Source organism: Coregonus lavaretus, assembly GCF_964263955.1.
Source record: "Coregonus lavaretus genome assembly, contig: HAP1_SCAFFOLD_1551, whole genome shotgun sequence".
In the NCBI taxonomy this organism is placed as follows: Eukaryota; Metazoa; Chordata; class Actinopteri; order Salmoniformes; family Salmonidae; genus Coregonus; species Coregonus lavaretus.
The window spans coordinates 52,720-76,417 of record NW_028159115.1 but is presented as its reverse complement, the minus strand read 5'-3'; the positions used below and the strand labels follow the sequence as shown (position 1 = coordinate 76,417).

Genomic DNA, 23,698 nt, shown 5'->3' with positions numbered 1-23,698 from the left:
CACCAATCAGGCCTTTATGGTAGAGTGGCCAGACAGAAGTCACTCCTCAGTAAAAGGCACATGACAGCCCGCTTGGAGTTTGCCAAAAGGCACCTAAAGGACTCTCAGACCATGAGAAGCAAGATTATCTGGTCTGATGAAACCAAGATTGAACTCTTTGGCCTGAATGCCAAGCGTCATGTCTGGAGGAAACCTGGCACCATCCCTATGGTGAAGCATGGTGGTGGTAGCATCATGCTGTGGGGATGTTTTTCAGCGGCAGGGACTGGGAGACTAGTCAGGATCGAGGGAAAGATGAACAGAGCAAAGTACAGAGAGATCCTTGCGCTCAGGACCTCATACTGGGGAGAACGTTGACCTTCCAACAGGACAACAACCCTAAGCACACAGCCAAGACAATGCAGGGGTGGCTTCAGGACAAGTCTCTGAATGTCCTTGAGTGGCCCAGCCAGAGCCCGGACTTGAACCCTTTCGAACATCTCTGGAGAGACCTGAAAATATCTGTGCAGCAAAGCTCCCCATCCAACCTGACAGAGCTTGAGAGGATCTGCAGAGAAGAATGGGAGAAACTCCCCAAATACAGGTGTGCCAAGCTTGTAGCATCATACCCAAGAAGACTTGAGGCTGTAAATTGCTGCCAAAAGGTGCTTCAAAGTACTGAGTAAAAGGTCTGAATACTTACAGTATGTAAATGTGATATTTCAGTTTTATTTTTTATAAAATGTGTAAACCAATAAACTGTTTTTGCTTTGTCATTATGAGGTATTGTGTGTAGATGGATGGAATTAAAAACTATTTCATGAATTTTAGAATAAGGCTGTAAAGTAACAAAATGTGTAAAAGGTCAGGGGGTGTGAATATTTTCCGAATACACTGAGCTGTGTCTACTGGTTCCTATATGAGAATGTGGGGGAGGGGGGATCACATGCAGGAAAGCGGTTCGGAACATTTCATGACCATCTAGGGGCTGAAACCTAACGTTTTATTTAACCAGTGAAGTCACTTTAAGCTTTACTACTTGCCTTTTCAGGCATATCTTCCCCATTTATTTAAAATGTATGATTTAGGCAGAGGACACAGAGTTAGGGATTTGTCTGTGAAGTTAGGATTCAACCCTGTGAGGATAATGACAGAAATGACTTGGTGCATTCCATGACCAATAGAGAATAACAACCCTTAAGGCCTTGGGGCCAGTGGCTAAGGGGGGAGAACAGCAAAAAATCCTTATTCGAAACAAAACCAAGTGTTTCCTTAAAACACTGTCTATATCATTTAAAGAAGGCAAAAACACATGCAGAGAATTTTGTTACATATGCATAAATGTCATTTAGTTTCATCCCAGAAACCCAAGGTTTTGACCAGGAGCAAAGAGTTGACACAAAATGAACGTGCAAATACATTAACATAGTTGTGTGTGTGTGTTCTTTCCTCTTCTTGGAAATATATGGAGTAAAGGAATCACCAGGAAGTGCAGCTTTCGGTCATACACAGATACCATATATGAAGATTAGCTTATTCTAGAATGAGGAGAGGTGCTTACGGCACACATAGACATTACAAGTCATGATTAACAACACGTGATGTTACCTAGAACGTTTGCAGAACTCAAACCTTTAAGACTACAGACTAGCTTATTTGGGTTTCAGAGGACAGTAGACTTGAAATGGTTAATGTATGTTGATAAGAGAAGGGGGACATCATTAACTAATTACTATTAGTTATTAATACATAATGTTCCTTTGATTAATGGACATTCACTGACAAAATAGGAGCATGAGGAAGCATATAGAAGGGGAACCATGGGCTAGCTCGGCTTGCTGACATTAACAATAGACAGACATAATACATAGTAGACGCAGTGAGGAGAACTAGTTGAAAAGACATCATTTCAACACATTTTACTCACTGGGTGTCCATGTTTTGGCAGAAAACAGTCAACAGTATTGTATGATATGAAACATTCCATTGGACGATTCATCATCTTCATCCACCATCTTTGGGTTTACCTGAGATTCCGTTTGTCCCTCAGGGTTGGACTCTTCTGACCAGACTACTTGATTGATCACTTGTCCGATCGATTGATTGAGCCCAAAGTCTAACAAGGTTACTAAGATAGGGTCAAGACATTCAAGCTAGCAGAGAAGGCATCCTCATGTTGATATTATGGAAACACTATCATCACACCAAAGATCAACCAAACTCACCTCGCTCACTTCAACCAAACACACCTGTCACCTTATCAAACACACCTGACCTGCAGGTTCAAAACATTCCTTACTCACTCCACTCTCCAGTCCATTTACACAACCACTTGTCAATACCTTTAAAAAGAAAAGTTGCAAATACATTTTTTAAAGAAAGGCTTTTAGCTTATAGAAGGGCCGATATATCCGCTTACCGGTACAACCCTCTTCCTTCTAAGGAGTTGTCTTTCGTTTAAGACCGTCTTGGAATACATACAGAGAGATAGAGATAAATATTGCCATCACTATAAAGCATGATTACTGTATACATAGTGGCCTCCCTACCACTAGAGGCACCAGAGCGAGCTGTAGCACCCTTTTCCACTATTAACTCACTGTCATAGCCCCTGAAGACCTCCAGGGGGACACAGAGCAGTCATAGCCCATGAAGACCTCCAGGGGGACACAGACACTCAGAGCAGTCATTTTTCATTTTTATATCCCATTATATATGTAAAAATCCACATCTCCCATAGGTCACTCCTCATCCACAGTCTCCCTTTTCGATTCGTCAGCTTTGTGTTCCAGGACCTGAGGGGCGGGGCTAGGAGGGGGAAGGACATTGACGGCAGCCAATGAGGAGGGGTCTTGTGGATCAAGGTCCTTCCTGGATGAAATCTCTTCCTGTGAAGGAAAAAGGTATTAATTTATTAAACAGTTGTCTCCCGATACATGCGATTCAGTTCATTGTTTCAGGGGATAGTTTAACAAAATCGCTAACTGAATCGTTGATTCACTGACTCACCCGCTCAAAGAATCGTTGATTCACTGACTCACCCGCTCTAAGAATCGTTGATTCACTTGCTCTGCGTAGTCATGTGGCTCCAGCTCCTCCCCGTTGGAGTGACAGCTCGGGCTGGGAACCTCGATACCATGACTCTCCAAGATGGCCGCCTCTGATGGAGAGAGAGGGGAGGATGGAAAGAGGAAGGTGGGTAAATAAGGAATGAGAGAGTGGGAGCAACAGGTAAGAGAATGTAGCACTTGCCCTCCACCAGTAGACACCTCTGCTAGATCTGAACGGATCGGATGGATGTAAGCAACATGGTGAGAATCCCAACTAGCTTAGCAGAGGGAAAGGTGGAGCTATCACCATATTGCTAATACCTATCCAATCCTCTCAGATCTACACAATGTTCCAAGAGGTCTGCTATTGGTCGATTAGGTTTTGTGCATGACTTGGTATCGAGTATGACTTGGTATCGTGCATGACTTGGTATCGAGCATTAGAGATTCTCACCTATATTAGCCCGCCTCTTCATCTCTTTCCGGCGGTTGGCGAACCAGTTGTACACCTTCAGAGCCGTGACACGCTCAAACTCAGACAGCTTGCATCCTGGGTAATGACAACAGAAAAGAGATGAACGGGTGAATACATGAAGTTGGGTGAGCTGCTCCCTCTTCATGCTAGTGAGAGCCTTTTAAACATGGGATTTGATTGACAAAATCAGAGGTTTGAGAGACCTAAGGGATATATTGGTTGCAGGTGTGTTCTAGACAAACAAACCAAACTGACCAGGTTTCTGGATGACGGAGTTGCAGGCATTAGCGATCTCCTCTCTCTTTGCCTCGTCAGGGTACTGGTTCTCCATGAAGAAACTGATAGCCAATAAGAAAACAGAAAGAAGAGTCCTGCCCATGACCATAACCAATCAAAAGCTCTCATCATAGTGGAGGCGGGAGAAACACATCATCCAGACACCATCCAGCCAATGAGAGTGCAGCTACATCAGCCTCAATCAGGGCCATTAACCAATCAGAGACACTCTCATTGAAGTGGTACAGTAGATTAATGGACACATTAGGTCGATTACATTCAGTACAGTTTTTATAACTCTCCCTTTCCTCTCCTAGGAGGCCATAAAAAAATACAAATAAACATTTTACAAAAACAGAAAGATATATTGCACCACTAGTTTTCACTAGTTACCACAGATACAACGTAGCAGTGTGGTTAGGGTTTTAAGGAGAGACATTGTAGAAACAGACGGGGTAGTGACGACCGCTTACTCCTCCCCTCCATTTTTTCTCCCTCAATCCATCTCTCCACTTTTCTCTCCTTCCTCCTCCTCTCTCCACTTCTCTTTCCTTCCCCCTTCCTCCTCCTCTCTCCACTCCTCTCTCCTCTCCTCTCCTCTTCCCCCTCCTCTCCTCCCTCCTCCTCCTCTCTCCTTCCTCCTCCTCTCTCCTTCCCCCTCCTCTCCTTCCCCCTCCTCTCTCCTTCCTCCTCCTCTCTCCTCCTCTCTCCACTCCTCCCTCCTCCTCTCTCCTTCCTCCTCCTCTCTCCTTCCCCCACCTCTCTCCACTCCTCCCTCCTCCTCTCTCCTTCCCCCTCCTCTCTCCACTCCTCTCTCCACTCCTCTCTCCTTCCTCTCTCCATTTGTCCTTCTTTACCCTTTTCTGTCTGAATAAGAATAACTTCACAAAATGTAGGAGCAGCACTTACTCAGTCTCTCCCTCCTTCTCCCTCCCTCCCTCCCTCCATCCCTCCTGCCGTCACAATAACCTCTACAGTGTCGTCCTTCAGAATGACTCTGAAGAGAAGCAGCACTGCAGTGGCTTTGCGTAATCCATACAGCCGTGTGTTGGCGTGGCTGGTCTAAGTGCCTGTGTATTCTCATTACCGAGAGCGCCCTCTGCTTAGAAATATCACAGAGTCCACCGCTTATATTAGGATATGCTTTCCTTTAAAAAAACTGAAAAACAACAGTTATAAACTGGTTATAAAGAATCTGTTAGGTACATACTGGGCTCTAAATTAAAACATTGCATTGGTAGCACTGGTGTTCCCATATTACAAAAAGTTAGGAGCACCAGAAAATATATTTTTTTACATTGATTGAGAGAAAGCCTATATATTGGGCCTATCTGAATTCTAGATGCTTTTGATGCACATGTTGTGCCCTATAACCTAATATGTAACACTGTAAATACATTAGATTATTACAAAAAGCTTAAGTGTTGATACAAATACCTGTAATTCCAAAGTCATTTGTGGAATATTAGGTTTCTACATTGTCTAAAAGCACTATTTTCCTATTGAGATGCATTACATTGAAAATTGTACACTGTCTCTTTAAAAAACGTCAGGTTTGTGATGACAACATGCAAGAGGAGATGTGTCATTCATTCATTGCAATCAATGAAGGTGTGTTGCTACGATCATTGATCTCCTGAAGAAGCTATCCTTTTCCCTTTCTGTGCCCCCACAGCTAGCTAACCAACGAGGTAACATGACTGAACAAAGCGTCAACAACTGGTTAACGACGACGTCAACGCGAGAGTAGTTTTCGAACGGCCCACGACATGGTTTATGAATGTAAAATGGGCTCCCAGCGATCCCGCTATAGTACGATAAACGATTTTGCGCCGGTAATATACAGTGCATTCGGAAAGTATTCAGACCCCTTCCCTTTCCCACATCTTGTTACGTTACAGCGCTATTCTAAAATGGATTAAATATATATTTTATATATTTTTCCCCCTCATCAATCTACACACAATACCGCATAATGACAAAGCGAAAACATTCACATGGACCTTAAATGTAACAAAGTTAATTCCTTGTGCAAGTGGCATGCAACTTACAAACACCCGATGAGATCAAAGTGTTTTTGCAATGAAAGAGAACCACAAAATGACACACCTTGATAATGAAATGAATTAAATCATAGTTTAATCTACAGGTTGGTGGTAGTAGGACAGGAGTGGTCAGTAAACAGGGGTGGTAGACTGGACTCTCTAGATTAAATGATCTGATCACAGTCACATCCGGCATGACTCTACTCCATCAGACTAGGTAGCAGCACTAGCTGTCCAGCTGTGTGATGGTGACAGGTGCCACCTTCTCTAGCTGAATGAACTGTCTAGTCAGTCTAGGTAAGAGTGTCTGCTAAATGACTCAAAATGTAAAATGTACTGTAGGTCAGATCTTTTGACCTGGTTGAGCTAGAAGCGAGTCGTTTTTCGCTGTGATATTGGTGAAACAACAGTACAGTGAATCCTTATTACAACAAATATTATCTGGGAGATCTTTTTTTTTTTTTTTTTTTTTTTCCATAGTCGCACAGTACTCCCAAAATACAACCCCTGGTCGCAAAACAAAACATTGAATCACGTGGACTGTTTTAGAGGCCCCATCACTAACCTCAATAGACTCAACCACTATTATTAGTTAGTGCTGGGCTAGAATAAAAGCCTGGACACCCCACAGCCCTCCAGCCCGGACCAGGGTAGAGTCCATAAACCTGTACATGTCCACAAAGCAGTGTTCTAGAATATTGGACCGTTGGCTTTCACACTTTTCGAATTCTCAGTGCGGCTCAAGCAATTTCCCCAACCGTCAACCCATTTCAAAAATGGGTCACCCCCATATTGATCAGGCCACACCTCACCACACCCACCTGACGGGAGCAAACGTACCTCAAAAAGGCACCGTTTTGAGGAAACGTGTCATTCAATACAAAACCGCAACGTAGCAAATGTTGAAGCGAAATGAACGCACCCCTAAAAGGTTTTAGAGACAGAATCACTAACATGAATAGACTCAACCACCATTGGTTAGTGCTGGGCTAGAACGAAAGCCCGGGCAGCCAATAGCTGGGTGATTAATCCGTTTTGGATCTGTATGTTGTCGTGGAAACCTGACCCAATCAGGGTCTGTGATTGGCTCACCTCTCCATGATTGACTGGCACTCCTTCCTCCAGGTGAATCTGCTTCCCCTCCGCAGCCTAAGAGGACCGCCCACCACCCCGCCCCTCTCCCCGGGACTGACCCCCATCCTCCAATCAGGCTCCTCCTTCACCAGGGAGCGCATCGACAGGGTAGCACCTACAGGGGGCGACAGAGGGAGAGATGAGAAGGAAAATAATGGAGGAGAAGGCACACCTACAAAAAAAGATCACTGATTGCAACTAGTAGCCTGATTGTTCAATAACCATTTTCTTTTGCTAAGTATAAAACTGTTTCAAGACAAGTTAACATTTACAAATTAACAAAATCCCCCACACCAGGAAGGCCGACAGTGGACATGCAGTGCATTCGGAAAGTATTCAGACCCCTTGACTTTTTCCACATTTTGTTACATTACAGCCTTATTCTAAAATGGATTAGTTTTTCCCCCCTCATCAATCTACACACAATACCCCATAATGACAAAGCAAAAACAGGTTTTTAGAACATTTTGCAAAAAAAAAAAAAAAAAAAAAACAGAAATCACATTTACATAAGTATTCAGACCCTTTACTTAGTACATTGTTGAAGCACCTTTGGCAGTGATTACAGCCTCGAGTCTTCTTGGGTATGATGCTACAAGCTTGGCACACCTGTATTTGGGAGTTTTTCCCATTTTTCTCTGCAGATCCTCTCAAGCTCTGTCAGGTTGGATGGGGAGCGTCGCTACACAGCTATTTTCAGGTCTCTCCAGAGATGTTCGATCGGGCTCTGGCTGGGCCACTCAAGGACATTCAGACACTTGTCCCGAAGCCACTCCTGCGTTGTCTTGGCTGTGTGCTTAGGGTCGTTATCCTGTTGGAAGGTGAACCTTTGCTCCAGTCTGAGGTCCTGAGCGCTCTGCAGCAGGTTTTCATCAAGGATCTCTGGTGCCAGGTTTCCTCCAGACATGACGTTTGGCATTCAGGCCAAAGAGTTCAATCTTGGTTTCATCAGACTACAGAATCTTGTTTCTCATGGTCTGAGAGTCTTTGGGCTGTCATGTGCCTTTTACTGAGGAGTTGTTTCCATCTGGCCACTCTACCATAAAGGCCTGATTGGTGGAATGCTGCAGAGATGGTTGTCCTTCTGGAAGGTTTTCCCATCTCCACAGAGGAACTCTGGAGCTCTGTCAGAGTGACCATCGGGTTCTTGGTCAACTTCCTGACCAAGGCCCTTCTCCCCCGATTGCTCAGTTTGGCCGGGCGGCCAGCTCTAGGAATAGTCTTGGTGGTTCCAAACTTCTTCCATTTAAGAATGATGGAGGCCACGGTGTTCTTGGGGACCTTTAATGCGGCAGAATTTTTGTGGTACCCTTCCCCAGATCTGTACCTCGACACAATCCTGTCTCGGAGCTCTACGGACAATTCCTTCGACCTCATGGCTTGGTTTTTGCTCTGACATGCCCTGTCAACTGTGGGACCTTATCTAGACAATTGTGTGCCTTTACAAATCATGTCTAATCAATTGAATTTACCACAGGGGGACTCCAATCAAGTTGTAGAAACATCTCAAGGATCATCAATGGAAACAGGATGCACCGGAGCTCAATTTCGTGTCTCCTAGAAAAGGGTCTGAATATTTATGTAAATAAGGCATTTCTATTTTTATTTTTAATACATTTGCAAACATTTCTAAAAACCTGTTTTCGCTTTTTCATTATGGGGCATTTTGTGTAGATTGATGAGGAAAAACAATGTGATTTAATCCATTTTAGAATAAGGCTGTAACGTAACAAAATGTGGAAAAAGGGAAGGGGTCTGACTACTTTCCTAAGGCACTGTAGGCATGCAGGCTAGGCCATGTGATGACAGGCATGTCTCAGACAGACAGGGGTGCTCAACTCCAGTCCTCCATGGCTCACAGACAGACAGGGGTGCTCAACTCCAGTCCTCCATGGCTCACAGACAGACAGGGGTGCTCAACTCCAGTCCTCCATGGCTCACAGACAGACAGGGGTGCTCAACTCCAGTCCTCCATGGCTCACAGACAGACAGGGGTGCTCAACTCCAGTCCTCCATGGCTCACAGACAGACAGGGGTGCTCAACTCCAGTCCTCCATGGCTCACAGACAGACATGGGTGCTCAACTCCAGTCCTCCATGTCTCAGACAGACAGGGGTGCTCAACTCCAGTCCTCCATGGCTCACAGACAGACAGGGGTGCTCAACTCCAGTCCTCCATGTCTCAGACAGACAGGGGTGCTCAACTCCAGTCCTCCATGTCTCAGACAGACAGGGGTGCTCAACTCCAGTCCTCCATGTCTCAGACAGACAGGGGTGCTCAACTCCAGTCCTCCATGTCTCAGACAGACAGGGGTGCTCAACTCCAGTCCTCCATGTCTCAGACAGACAGGGGTGCTCAACTCCAGTCCTCCATGTCTCAGACAGACAGGGGTGCTCAACTCCAGTCCTCCATGGCTCACAGACAGACATGGGTGCTCAACTCCAGTCCTCCATGGCTCACAGACAGACAGGGGTGCTCAACTCCAGTCCTCCATGTCTCAGACAGACAGGGGTGCTCAACTCCAGTCCTCCATGTCTCAGACAGACAGGGGTGCTCAACTCCAGTCCTCCATGTCTCAGACAGACAGGGGTGCTCAACTCCAGTCCTCCATGGCTCACAGACAGACATGGGTGCTCAACTCCAGTCCTCCATGGCTCACAGACAGACAGGGGTGCTCAACTCCAGTCCTCCATGTCTCAGACAGACAGGGGTGCTCAACTCCAGTCCTCCATGTCTCAGACAGACAGGGGTGCTCAACTCCAGTCCTCCATGTCTCAGACAGACAGGGGTGCTCAACTCCAGTCCTCCATGTCTCAGACAGACAGGGGTGCTCAACTCCAGTCCTCCATGTCTCAGACAGACAGGGGTGCTCAACTCCAGTCCTCCATGTCTCAGACAGACAGGGGTGCTCAACTCCAGTCCTCCATGTCTCAGACAGACAGGGGTGCTCAACTCCAGTCCTCCATGTCTCAGACAGACAGGGGTGCTCAACTCCAGTCCTCCATGTCTCAGACAGACAGGGGTGCTCAACTCCAGTCCTCCATGGCTCACAGACAGACATGGGTGCTCAACTCCAGTCCTCCATGGCTCACAGACAGACAGGGGTGCTCAACTCCAGTCCTCCATGTCTCAGACAGACAGGGGTGCTCAACTCCAGTCCTCCATGTCTCAGACAGACAGGAGTGCTCAACTCCAGTCCTCCATGTCTCAGACAGACAGGGGTGCTCAACTCCAGTCCTCCATGGCTCATAGACAGACAGGGGTGCTCAACTCCAGTCCTCCATGTCTCAGACAGACAGGGGTGCTCAACTCCAGTCCTCCATGTCTCAGACAGACAGGGGTGCTCAACTCCAGTCCTCCATGTCTCAGACAGACAGGGGTGCTCAACTCCAGTCCTCCATGTCTCAGACAGACAGGGGTGCTCAACTCCAGTCCTCCATGTCTCAGACAGACAGGGGTGCTCAACTCCAGTCCTCCATGTCTCAGACAGACAGGGGTGCTCAACTCCAGTCCTCCATGTCTCAGACAGACAGGGGTGCTCAACTCCAGTCCTCCATGTCTCAGACAGACAGGGGTGCTCAACTCCAGTCCTCCATGTCTCAGACAGACAGGGGTGCTCAACTCCAGTCCTCCATGTCTCAGACAGACAGGGCCATATTGAGTCTAAAAAACAAATACAGCATATTCCTCCCACCTTTATTCCATTCCAAAATCTACTTTGGCCAAAAAGAAAATTAAAATGTGAAACAAGACACAAAACTAAATGTAAACGCAGAACACACTGCACTACAAACCTGGAGGAGTGGAGTTGATCACCCTGTTTTGGTCAGGAGGATTTAAGGGGGAAGGTTTCCTGTGTCCTGTGTCTGCTGGTTACCTGGCTGTGGCTGGTGGTTACCTGGCTGTGGCTGGTGGTTACCAGGCTGTGGCTGGTGGTTACCTGGCTGTGGCTGGTGGTTACCTGGCTGTGGCTGGTGGTTACCTGGCTGTGTCTGCTGTGGCTGGTGGTTACCTGGCTGTGGCTGCTGGTTACCTGGCTGTGGCTGGTGGTCACCTGGCTGTGGCTGGTGGTTACCTGGCTGTGTCTGCTGTGGCTGGTGGTTACCTGGCTGTGGCTGGTGGTTACCTGGCTGTGGCTGGTGGTTACCTGGCTGTGGCTGGTGGTTACCTGGCTGTGGCTGGTGGTTACCTGGCTGTGGCTGGTGGTTACCTGGCTGTGGCTGGTGGTTACCTGGCTGTGGCTGGTGGTCACCTGGCTGTGGCTGGTGGTCACCTGGCTGTGGCTGGTGGTCACCTGGCTGTGGCTGGTGGTTACCTGGCTGTGGCTGGTGGTTACCTGGCTGTGGCTGGTGGTTACCTGGCTGTGGCTGGTGGTCACCTGGCTGTGGCTGGTGGTCACCTGGCTGTGGCTGGTGGTTACCTGGCTGTGGCTGGTGGTTACCTGGCTGTGGCTGGTGGTTACCTGGCTGTGGCTGGTGGTCACCTGGCTGTGGCTGGTGGTTACCTGGCTGTGGCTGGTGGTTACCTGGCTGTGGCTGGTGGTTACCTGGCTGTGGCTGGTGGTTACCTGGCTGTGGCTGGTGGTTACCTGGCTGTGCGGCAGCGGCTGCAGTGTACCATGGCAGCAGGTGCATCAGCAGCTCTCTCTGTCTGCCCCAGGTGGTGGAGGCGGTCACGGCTGAAGTGGCCGTGGTGCACGTAGCGGCGTTGCCCGTCACCATGACGTCTCTGTCCCCTCCCCTGGCTGCCCTGGGTCCAGAGCCCGGGTTTTGGCCCAACCCCTGACCGAGACCACCGAGCCCCAGACCCGCCGGGCCGTGCTGGCTTTCACTCCACCTCAGCCCTTCAGTCAGGACAAAACCAAACCAGTGGTCAGGCCAAAGCCAGATATAGGGAGACAGAGTTTTGGCAGTATTGGTTTGAGAGTTTTAGCAGAAGCCAAGTTGCCACTTGCAGTCAAAAATCACCTGTTTATATATGTCCATCAACAGGAATATAGTTTATTAAAATGGCAGGCCAGACATAACTTGTTCTATAACTGAATCCTACTGATCGTTGAGTTCTGTTCTGAACAGGTATACAGCTCCTAAGAAGCTAATAATTGTAGCATTATTAAGTGCCTGTTTGGTAGAAATGGCATAGAGAAATGCTAGACAACATGTTAGCATCAGGATCCAGAATTAGCATCACTGTTAGTGTTAGATAGGGTTATTAATTGTTAGCCATGTAGGAATGAAAACCAGCACCTCCAGGATCAGGTCTGAGCACCACAGAAGCTGTGGCAAAGCTTGGGAAGGAGAGGAGGCGGGGATGGTGAGATGAGGGCTTATTTCATGCATTTTTGCTCATGTGACTTGTATGGTGACTCAAAGACAAAAAAAAAAAATGGGACATAGCCTAAACATTCCATTATTTAGGCTCCATCTCCGCTGATGTAGAATTGAGCAAAAAAAGTTTAGTATAGTTTAGAAAACAGTCCCACACATGTCTGAAGGTGGTGTTATCCTCTTACCAGATCATGATGTCACTCTAACTTGTCTTAAAAGGGATAGTTGGAGATTTGGAAAACTAACCCTTTTTTTTTTATTTTTTACTTAACCAGAGTCAGATGAACTCATGGACACCATTTGTATGTCTCTGTGCAGTTTGAACGAAGTTGAAGGTCGTTTCTGGAGCCATTGCTAACTAGCGTTAGCGCAAAGACAGTAAGGTCGACAGGAACCGCTAGCTTAATTGCCAAAAATAGAGCTTAATTGCCAAAATCTAGAACTATCCCTTTAAGATATAGCTAGATGGAAACCACATTAATTCAAACCAGATTCCTTTCACATTATTGATTAGTATCTACAGTAACAGTTATGTTTTTATCCTACTACGAGTCATAAATATCTCTGTCTCCTGACCTCCGTCCTTCACTGAACTCTATCTAGCCCTCCAGGACCATGTGAGCGAGTCCGTCCGTGTCACAATGCTTGGCCAATAGGGATGGGACATAAACTAAAATGTACAGAGGGACAGATGGCAAGCACAAGCAGCTTCCAAGATCACTTAAATTGTCATAGAGTCAACATGAACCCCTTCCTCCCCTAGCACCATAGACTAGCCAACAGTAGCCCCCCCTCCTACCGTGGTTGTTACCTGGGTTGTTCCTCTCCAGCAGGTACCAGCGGTAGAAAGATCTGCGTTTGGAGTCGCTCATCTCCAAGCCCTGCTGCAGCAACCACTGGGAGATATAACTCTGACTGATACCTAGGGAGAGGAGAGGAGATATAACTGACTGATACCTAAGGAGAGGAGAGGAGATATAACTGACTGATACCTAGGGAGAGGAGATATAACTCTGACTGATACCTAGGGAGAGGAGATATAACACTGACTGATACCTAGGGAGAGGAGAGGAGATATCTCTGACTGATACCTAGGGAGAGGAGAGGAGATATCTCTGACTGATACCTAGGGAGAGGAGAGGAGATATAACTGACTGATACCTAGGGAGAGGAGAGGAGATATCTCTGACTGATACCTAGGGAGAGGAGATATAACTCTGACTGATACCTAGGGAGAGGAGAGGATATATCTCTGACTGATACCAAGGGAGAGGAGATATAATTCTGACTGATACCTAGGGAGAGGAGATATAACTCTGACTGATACCTAGGGAGAGGAGATATAACTCTGACTGATACCTAGGGAGAGGAGAGGAGATATAACTCTGACTGATACCTAGGGAGAGGAGATGTAACTCTGACTGATACCTAGGGAGAGGAGATATATAACTGACTGATACCTAGGGAGAGGAGATATATAACTGACTGATACCTAGGGAGAGGAGAGGAGATATAACTGACTGATACCTAGGGAGAAGAGATATAACTCTGACTGATACCTAGGGAGAGGAGATATATAACTGACTGATAGCTGGTAGAGCATAGCGCTTGTAACGCCCAGGTAGTGGGTTCGATCCCCGGGTCCACCCATACACACAAAAAAACAATATGTATGCACGCATGACTAAGTCGCTTTGGATAAAAGCGTCTGCTAAATGGCATATTATTATTATATAACTGACTGATACCTAGGGAGAGGAGATATATCTGACTGATACCTAGGGAGAGGAGATATAACTGACTGATACATAGGGAGAGGAGATATAACTCTGACTGATACCTAGGGAGAGGAGATATAACTCGGACTGATACCTAGGGAGAGGAGATATAACTGACTGATACCTAGGGAGAGGAGAGGAGGAGAAGGAAGGTAGATAAGAAGAGGAGAAGAGGAGAGCCAGGGAGAACGCATTATAAAATATCCTAGAGAGAAAGACAGTAATAGTCATACAAAACGATGTAAACAGTACACACTAAAAAACAGATGCCACCGGTACACTAAAAGCTGTCTGAGCAGAATAGATGCATTACCTGTGACCTGTCCCACGATGGCCTGGGAGATCCTGCGGTTGTTGAGGAAGGTTTTGATTTCCTCCTTCACCAGGTTACTGTCCCTCCTACAAACAACAGGGACCACAGAGTAAGAACAGACCACACACTTCCTGAATCAGACACCACAGAGTAAGAACAGACCACACACTTCCTGCTTCCTCACATCTGCACTAATGTGGAACTACTGGTGGAAGTGAATACATTCTCCACCACATGGGCTTTACCTCCCCTGTACTTTTAGACAAACAGATGAAGGATTGACGATTGACAGATTCGGAGCCTATGACTCGAGATTCACCATTTTTGGAGATCAATGTACACACAGAATCAGAGCGACTGTGGTTTCTGGAATGTCTACAAAATTGTGGGGAAAAACAGACGGGGCTTAGATTAACAACATGTAAACTATATTTAGTCTCCAAATGTTTATTGAAAACATAAATACATTTGCACAACGAGCTCTTGTCTCTCAAATACAACATTAGAGTTGTTGTTAGCTAGCTAGCTAGCATATTAGCATAGGTGGCAAAATAGATCAGTCAAAACAAGACATGGCACGAAGAACAAGATAAAACTAGCTGGAAACGAGCCACCACGATTCCCCACATGGCAGCTTCTTGTCATTGTTGCTAGCGATCTGGCCATCCAGAATCACAACACGTGGACTTCTGCCCCATTGAAGCGTGGGCATCGTTTTCGTGACGTTGTCAACTAACCCCTCTATTGCCAGAGACTGAGGGGGTATGATTAATCTCGCCCCGGGCGCCCGTGTAGGCTTGTTTTGCACTGGCTGAAAGTTGATTGCATTCGATTTGGAACCGGGCTGCCTCCAGGGCGTGAGCCAGGTGCCCCGCTCTGTCAGACGAAAAAGCAGGCTCAAAACAAAACACGTAATTAATTATGTGTAGTAATTAATAGGATTCTGTGTTTTGATAAAAACGCTTTATCTGCTTTCCTAATGAAAACTAGTTATAAAATTCTAACATTGATTTTATGTTAAAGAGATGTTTGTTTCTGGACGATGCACCGTGATGCCTAGTTTCAAGTTTTAATGTCACAACTACTGTGTCAAGCTCCAAACACAACAATGCAGTAATCAATATCAATGTAGCACTAAAAATTAGATAAGGTACAACAGAAAACACACAAGAAATATGTATAGGGGTAAGGTGAAAGTATTCACCCCCCTTGGCATTTTTCCTATTTTGTTGCCTTACAACCTGGAATTAAAATGGATTTTTTTGGGGGTTTGTATCATTTGATTTACACAACACTTTGAAGATGCAAAATATAAAAAAATAAAATAAAATAAAAAAACTATTCAGTCCCAGTCTCAAATCTCTGGAAGACTGAAACAGGTTTCCCTCAAGAAGAATTTCCCTGTATTTAGCGCCATCCATTATTTATTTAATTCTGACCAGTTTCCCAGTCCCTGCCGATGAAAAACATCCCCACAGCATGATGCTGCCACCACCATGCTTCACTGTGAGGATGGTGTTCTCGGGGTGATGGGAGGTGTTGGGTTTGCGCCAGACATAGCGTTTTCATTGATGGCCAAAAAGCTAAATTTTAGTCTCATCTGACCAGAGTACCTTCTTGCATATGTTTGGGGAGTCTCCCACATGCCTTTTGGTGAACATCAAACGTGTTTGCTTATTTTTTTGTTTAAGCAATGGCTTTTTTCTGGCCACTCTTCCGTAAAGCCCAGCTCTGTGGAGTGTACGGCTTAAAGTGGTCCTATGGACAGATAATCCAATATCCGCTGTGGAGCATTGCAGCTCCTTCAGGGTTATCTTTGGTCTCTTTGTTGCCTCTGATTAATGCCCTCCATGCCTGGTCCGTGAGTTTTGGTGGGCGGCCCTCTCTTGGCAGGTTTGTTGTGGTGCCATATTCTTAAAAAAAATGTATAATGGATTTAAATGTTGCTCCGTGGGATGTTCAACGTTTTGGATATGTTTTTATAACCCAACCCTGATCTGTTCCTCTCCACAACTTTGTCCCTGACCTGTTTGGAGAGCTCCTTGGTCTTCATGGTGCCGCTTGCTTGGTGGTGCCCCTTGCTTAGTGGTGTTGCAGACTCTGGGGCCTTTCAGAACAGGTGTATATATACTGAGATCATGTGACAGATCATGTGACACTTAGTTAATAAAGTCCACCTGTGTGCAATTATGTGACTTCTGAAGGAATTTTCTGAAACAAGTTCTTTTTTTCATTACACTTCACCCAATTTGGACTATTTTGTGTATGTCCATTACATTAAAAGAATCAATATAAATTACAGGTTGTAATGCAACAAAATAGGAAAAACACCAAGGGGGATGTATGTATAGGGGTAAGCATACTATATACAGGGTCAATATGCCTTAGGCATGCTGCAAGGAGGCATGAGGACTGCAGATGTGGCCAGGGCAATAAATTGCAATGTCCGTACTGTGAGACGCCTAAGACAGCGCTACAGGGAGACAGGACGGACAGCTGATCGTCCTCGCAGTGGCAGACCACGTGTAACAACACCTGCACAGGATCGGTACATCCAAACATAACACCTGTGGGACAGGTACAGGACGGCAATAATAACTGCCCGAGTTATACCAGGAACGCACAATCCCTCCATCAGTGCTCAGACTGTCCACAATCGGCTGAGAGAGGCTGGAATGAGGGCTTGTAGGCCTGTTGTAAGGCAGGTCCTCACCAGACATCAACAACGTCGCCTATGGGTACAAACCCACCGTCGCTGGACCAGACAGGACTGGCAAAAAGTCCTCTTCATTGACGAGTCGCGGTTTTGTCTCACCAGGGGTGATGGTCGGATTCGCATTTATCATCGAAGGAATGAGCGTTACACCAAGGCTTGTACTATGGAGCAGGATCGAGGTGAAGGGTCAGTCATGGTCTGGGGCGGTGTGTCACAGCATCATCGGACTGAGCTTGTCATTGCAGGCAATCTCAACGCTGTGCGTTACAGGGAAGACATCCTCCTCCCTCATGTGGTACCCTTCCTGCAGGCTCATCCTGACATGACCCTCCAGCATGACAATGCCACCAGCTATACTGCTTGTTCTGTGCATGATTTCCTGCAAGACAGGAATGTCAGTGTTCTGCCATGGCCAGCGAAGAGCCAGATATGTATAGCCAGATATGTATAGGGGTAAGTTGACTAGGCATCAGGATATTTGATAAACAGATTAGCAGCAGCGTAAATGAAGATTGTATGCGAGTGTGTGTAGAGTCAGTATAAATGTGTGTGCATGTTGTGTGTGTGTTGGTGTCGGTCTGCCCTCAAATCCTCTCCTCATGCACTCCTCCAGGTCCCAGTCTTCTCTCTCTCTATCTCTCCCCCTCCGGTTGAAAACGGGCCAGCATAAAATAACTCCCTCTCTTGTCATAAAGCCTTCTGCCTTCTGTAGATCCTGTTAGCCTGGCTGCTCTCTTCATCCCATCCCTCCCTACACACCTGACCCAAATTAGTCAGGCTAACAGCCATCATCACCAGGGACTGGCCGTTATTTTCTGATAATGATGTAATCATCATCCTCTCCCAGCGCAACAAAGACTAGCTTCTCTTCCCCCGCTTACTGTGTTCACCTCAAATAACCCTCCTTCTCTTTTTCATGATTCACTGATCTCTCCTAAGCTTCTTCTACCATCTTTAAGCAGTAGGCCTTTACCTCTCCTCAATACTATCCTATAGGCCTACATCTCTTTTCTCCTTACCTGTCTCCATAACTGAAACCCTCAACCAACCCCTCAACCAACTCACCTCATGTACTCCTCCACCTTCTCCTCAAGGTCCCAGTCCTCCTCCGCCATGATGTCATAGCTGAATGACCTCTGAACTCCGACCCCCGGGGGGTAAAGCGGCGGGGGCGAGGCCTCATAGCTGTTGCTAGGCGACAGGGAGGCGCCATCCATCCCGGGTGTCTGCGTGGTGGCAGAGGCCAGGGAGAGGGAGGAAGAGGAAGAGGAGGAAGAGGAGGAGGAGGGGGCCGGGGCGGAGGCTGTGGTAGGGGTGGCGTTGGTTGTGGGGTTGGCTGTGTGGGTGTCATTGCAGTAGTCGGGGTCTAGTCGCTCTAGGGATCCCAAGGCCTGGACGATCTGTGGCTTGGTCATCCCTGAGAGACGGAGGCGCTGGAGGAGGTCGATCTGCTCGATGGTGTAGCGTGGCTCCACCTCACAACACTCCATCCTGACATCTAACGGGTTAAAACACACATGACTTGTTCACAGACACACTTTCAATAAGTCTCTAAAATACTGTACAGTTGAAGTCGGAAGTTTACATACACTTAGGTTGGAGTCATTAAAACTCGTTTTTCAACCACTCCACTAATTTCTTGTTAACAAACTATAGTTTTGGCAAGTCGGTTAGGACATTTACTTTGTGCATGACAAGTCATTTTTCCAACAATTGTTTACAGACAGATTATTTCACTTATAATTCACTGTATCACAATTCCAGTGGGTCAGAAGTTTACATACACTAAGTTGACTGTGCCTTTAAACAGCTTGGGAAATTCCAGAAAATGATGTCATGGCTTTAGAAGCTTCTGATAGGCTAATTGAAATAATTTGAGTCAATTGGACGTGTACCTGTGGATGTATTTCAAGGCCTACCTTCAAACTCAGTGCCTCTTTGCTTGACATCATGGGAAAATCAAAAGAAATCAGCCAAGACCTCAAAAAACATTGTAGACCTCCACAAGTCTGGTTCATACTTGGGAGCAATTTCCAAACGCCTGAAGGTACCACGTTAATCTGTACAAACAATAGTACGCAAGTATAAACACCATGGGACCACGCAGCCGTCAAACCGCTCAGGAAGGAGAAGCGTTCTGTCTCCTAGAGATGAACGTACTTTGGTGTGAAAAGTGCAAATCAATCCCAGAACAACAGCAAAGGACCTTGTGAAGATGCTGGAGGAAACAGGTACAAAAGTATCTATATCCACAGTAAAACGAGGCCAATATCGACATAACCTGAAAGGCCGCTCAGCAAGGAAGAAGCCACTGCTCCAAAACCGCCATAAAAAAGCCAGACTACGGTTTGCAACTGCACATGGGGACAAAGATCCTCATTCTATAGAAAATGTGTGGGCAGAACAGAAAAAGCATGTGCGAGCAAGGAGGCCTACAAACCTGACTCAGTTACACCAGCTCTGTCAGGAGGAATGGGCCAAAATTCACCCAACTTATTGTGGGAAGCTTGTGGAAGGCTACCCGAAACGTTTGACCCAAGTTAAACAATTTAAAGGCAATGCTACCAAATACTAATTGAGTGTATATAAACTTCTGACCCACTGGGAATGTGATGAAATAAATACAAGCTGAAATAAATCATTCTCTCTACTATTTAGCATAATAACAACTAGGCATTTATAGTAGCATTTAGCATAATAACAACTAGGCATTTATAGTAGCATTTAGCATAATAACAACTAGGCATTTATAGTAGCATTTAACATCTGACGTACTTTTACTGAGGCATCAGTGAACATAAAAGTACAAGTCAGAAACGTTAAATGTTAATATAAATGCCTAGTTGCCTGTCCAAACTTTGGCACAGTTTATATTTGGCAACGGTCACAATGCTTACACTCACCCTGCCATATTTGTCCTGGGCATAAGACAGTGCTGATTCACTGTCTGATTACTCATAAAGTTATAATAACATACAATGTATTCGGAAAGTATTGTTACATTACAGCCTTATTCTAAAATGGATTAGTTTCCCCCCCCCTCATCAATCTACACACAATACCCCATAATGACAAAGCAAAAACAGGTTTCAACATTTTTACAGATGTATTAAAAATAAAAAAACAGAAATACCTTATAAGTATTCAGACCCTTTGCTATGAGACTCAATTTAGCTGAGGTGCATCGTGTTTCCATTGATCATCCTTGAGATGTTTCTACAACTTGATTGATGTCCACCTGTGGTAAATTCATTTGATTGGACATGATTTGGAAAGGCACACACCTGTCTATATAAAGGTCCCACAGTTGACAGTGCATGTCAGAGCAAAAACCAAGCCATGAGGTCGAAGGAATTGTCCATAGAGCTCTGAGACAGGATTGTGTCGAGGCACAAATCTGGGGAAGGGTACCAAAAAAATTATGCCGCATTGAAGGTCCCCAAGAACACAGTGGCCTCCATCATTCTTAAATGGAAAAAGTTTGGAACCACCAAGACTCTTACTAGAGCTGGCCGCCCGGCCAAACTGAGGAATCAGGGGAGAAGGGCCTTGGTCAGGGAGGTGACCAAGAACCCGATGGTCACTCTGACAGAGCTCCAGAGTTCCTCTGTGGAGATGGGAGAAACTTCCAGAAGGACAACCATCTCTGCAGCACTACACCAATCAGGTTCACCTTCCAACAGGACAACGACCCTAAGCACACAGCCAAGACAACGCAGGCGTGGCTTCAGGACAAGTCTCTGAATGTCCTTGAGTGCCACAGCCAGAGCCCAGACTTGAACCCGATCAAACATCTCTGGAGAGACCTGAAAATAGCTCCCCATCCAACCTGACAGAGCTTGAGAGGATCTGCAGAGAAGAATGGGAGAAACTCCCAAATACAGGTGTGCCAAGCTTGTAGCATCATACCCAAGAAGACTTGAGGCTGTAATCACTGAGTAAAGGGTCTGAATACTTAAAGTATGTAACTGTGATATTTCCGTTCTATATTTTAAAAACCTGTTTTCCCTTTGTCATTATGGGGTATTGTGTGTAGATTGATGAGTGTGTGTGTGTGGGGGGGGAAACAATTGTTTCAATTTTATAATAAGGCTGTAACTTACAAAATGTGTAAAAAGTCAGAGGGTCTGAATACTTTATGAATGCACTGTAGCTACCCACTAGCAACAGCTTTTCAAAGGAAGTGTCTGGAGCATTTGGGGGAAAAAAACAACAACAACCATAACTTGGGCTAAAATAGCCTATGTATTTATTGCCATGATGTTGAATGCTAGTATGTACTGTACATTAATAATTTAATATGTGCATTGATTGTAAAATAATGCGTGTCATTGCCCCTGCCCGTGGCATTCCAGTGCCAGCCTGCAGCCTACCTGATAGCGGGGGTGAGAGGCGCCCTGTGGGCAGAGGTTCGGTTCGCGGTGCCGCAGCCGGGAGGCACCACTGTCGCATGGCTCGATGGAGCTGCCGGGGAGGGAGAGGTAGGCGACAGTTGCTGTTGCGGTGTAGGGACTAGGGAGGAAAAAGCTACTGTAGTCAGCTAGCAACTTCACTTCAGATATGATAAAAGTTTTTGTAGTTAAATTAGATATGGTCTGTTGTTAAACAAGTTAGCTAACTAGCTATTCAAGTTAGCTTGTTGCTAGCCCATCTGCCAAGTGAGACGTGCCAGTCACTTTCACTGACGTGCTGCAGTCTGGTTCGGTTAGCTGGTTAGCTTATCATGCTAGCTAATTATTAGCTTGCTAGCTATCTATAATCTGTTGACACTAGCTTGCAACTTGCTATTAAAAGTAGCTAACTTCAGCTACATTGGATAGTTAGCTAGCTCATTGCATCCACCCTGCAGCAGTAGCTAGCACACGCTAATTAGGTCATAAACCAGAGAACGTTGCACAAAAAAATGATCTTGATTTAGCCGGAGTGAGAGGTAATGGAATGCTAATGCAGACTGATGGTGCTAACCCGCAGCGCCCCTTTTATCTTACCCCCCGCTGCTGTGGCAAGCTGCAGCCGTGTAGATGGGTAGCTAACGCTGCAGGAGGCGACGCTATCTGGGCACTTCTCTTGAAATGCTCAACCATGCACGTCGACCGACCCACTTCGTAACGGTTTCCACCTAGCTAATGAAGGTGATCCGTGCACGGTCACATTGTCCCGGGATGCAGCAGCACCGTAGAGAAACCGAGTCGGTCTCAGTTTCTGACCTCCAACCCCACCACACTGTCCCGGGATGATATAGGAAGTTATACATCTGGGAGGGAAAATCAAAACGTTTATTTATTTATTAATACATTCAGTGCAAAAAAAAAAAAAAAAAAGTTGATAGTGCAAACCTTATAGCTATCAGCCTATAATAAAGTTATCCGTAAAGCACTTTGTGGCAAAGCATTTTGTGACAAATATGAAAAAAAGGCTTTGTTAATACATTTGATTGATGCATTGATTGATAAAACTATATTAGGCTACATATGATTATATTCCTTCTGTAGACTGTTGGTATTTCTATATCTGATCTGTTTATTAAGTAGACCTAGTGACAGTCCAGGAGCTAGTGCACTAAGGGCTTTTGACCTCAGAACAGCCTCAATTCGTCAGGGCAAATCAAATCAAATCAAATTGTATTTGCCACGTGCCGAATACAACAGGTGTAGACATTACAGTGAAAAGCTCACTTACAAGCCCTTAACCAACAATGCAGTTTTTAAGAAAAAAAAAAAGAAGTGTAAAAAAAAAAAAAAAGATAAGTTAAAAAAAGAAGGAAAAATATAATAATACAAATTTTTAAAAACGAATAATTAAAGAGCAGCAGTAAAATAAAATAACAGTAGAGAGGCTATATAGGGGGTACTGGTACAGAGTCAATGTGTGGGGACACTGGTTAGGCAAGGTGTTAGCTCCTGAGTGGCGCAGTGGTCTAAGGCACTGCATCGCAGTGCTAACTGTGCCACTAGAGATCTTGGTTCGAATCCAGGCTCTGTTGCAGCTGGCCGTGACCGGGAGACTCATGGGCGGCGCACAATTGGCCCAGCGTTGTCCAGGGTAGGGGAGGGAATGGCCGGCAGGGATGTAGCTCAGTTGATAGAGCATGGCGTTTGCAACGCCAGGGTTGTGGGTTCGATTCCCATGGGGGGCCAGTATAAAAAAAAGTTTTCACTAACTGTAAGTCGCTCTGGATAAGAGCGTCTGCTAAATGACTAAAATGTAAATGTAATGTGTTGTTCCACAGGGATGCTGGCCCTTGTTGACTCCGATGCTTCCCACAGTTGTGTCAAGTTGGCTGGATGTCCTTTGGGTGGTGGACCGTTCTTGATACACACGGGAAACTGTTGAGTGTGAAAAACCCAGCAGCGTTAGAGTTCTTGACACAAACCGGTGCGCCTGCCATACCTCGTTCAAAGGCAATTCAATCTTTTGTCTTGCCCATTCACCCTCTGAATGGCACACACACACAATCAATGTCTCAAGGCTTAAAAATCCTTCTTTAACCTGTCTGCTCCCCTTCATCTACACTGATTGAAGTGGATTTAACAAGTGACATCAATAAGGGATCATAGCTTTTACCTGGATTCACCTGGTCAGTCTGTCCTTAAGGTTTTTCATTC

General features: G+C 45.8%; 1 protein-coding gene across 2 annotated transcripts; it reads right to left on the bottom strand.

The window, feature by feature from the left end:
* Positions 1-969: 969 nt before the first annotated feature.
* LOC311123275 (homeobox-containing protein 1-like) lies at positions 970-22,318 on the bottom strand. Of its 2 annotated transcripts, none has more exons than XM_084197533.1 (11): positions 22,082-22,318; positions 21,467-21,605; positions 18,159-18,591; positions 14,378-14,463; positions 13,098-13,208; positions 11,548-11,802; positions 6,918-7,074; positions 3,760-3,842; positions 3,484-3,579; positions 3,021-3,139; positions 970-2,867 (listed from the first exon to the last, which is right to left on the bottom strand). In XM_084197533.1, the coding sequence occupies exons 1-11, from the start codon at positions 22,175-22,177 to the stop codon at positions 2,721-2,723; spliced, it is 1,722 nt and encodes a 573-aa protein (XP_084053659.1). In that variant the 5' UTR covers positions 22,178-22,318; the 3' UTR covers positions 970-2,720. The 2 variants fall into 2 exon arrangements, with proteins under 2 accessions (XP_084053659.1, XP_084053660.1); XM_084197534.1 differs by having other exon boundaries at positions 13,086-13,208; positions 21,467-21,557; positions 22,082-22,186.
* Between the last annotated feature and the right edge of the window lie 1,380 nt (positions 22,319-23,698).

Excerpts from the sequence above, each read along its gene's own strand:
- LOC311123275 (XM_084197533.1), bottom strand. The coding sequence starts at position 22,177 with ATGGTTGAGCATTTCAAGAGAAGTGCCCAGATAGCGTCGCCTCCTGCA. Across the intron at positions 14,464-18,158 it reads AAGGTGGAGGAGTACATGAG|GAGGGACAGTAACCTGGTGA; the intron begins GTGAGTTGGTTG and ends TGTTGTTTGTAG. Across the intron at positions 13,209-14,377 it reads CATCGTGGGACAGGTCACAG|GTATCAGTCAGAGTTATATC; the intron begins GTAATGCATCTA and ends TCCTCTCCCTAG.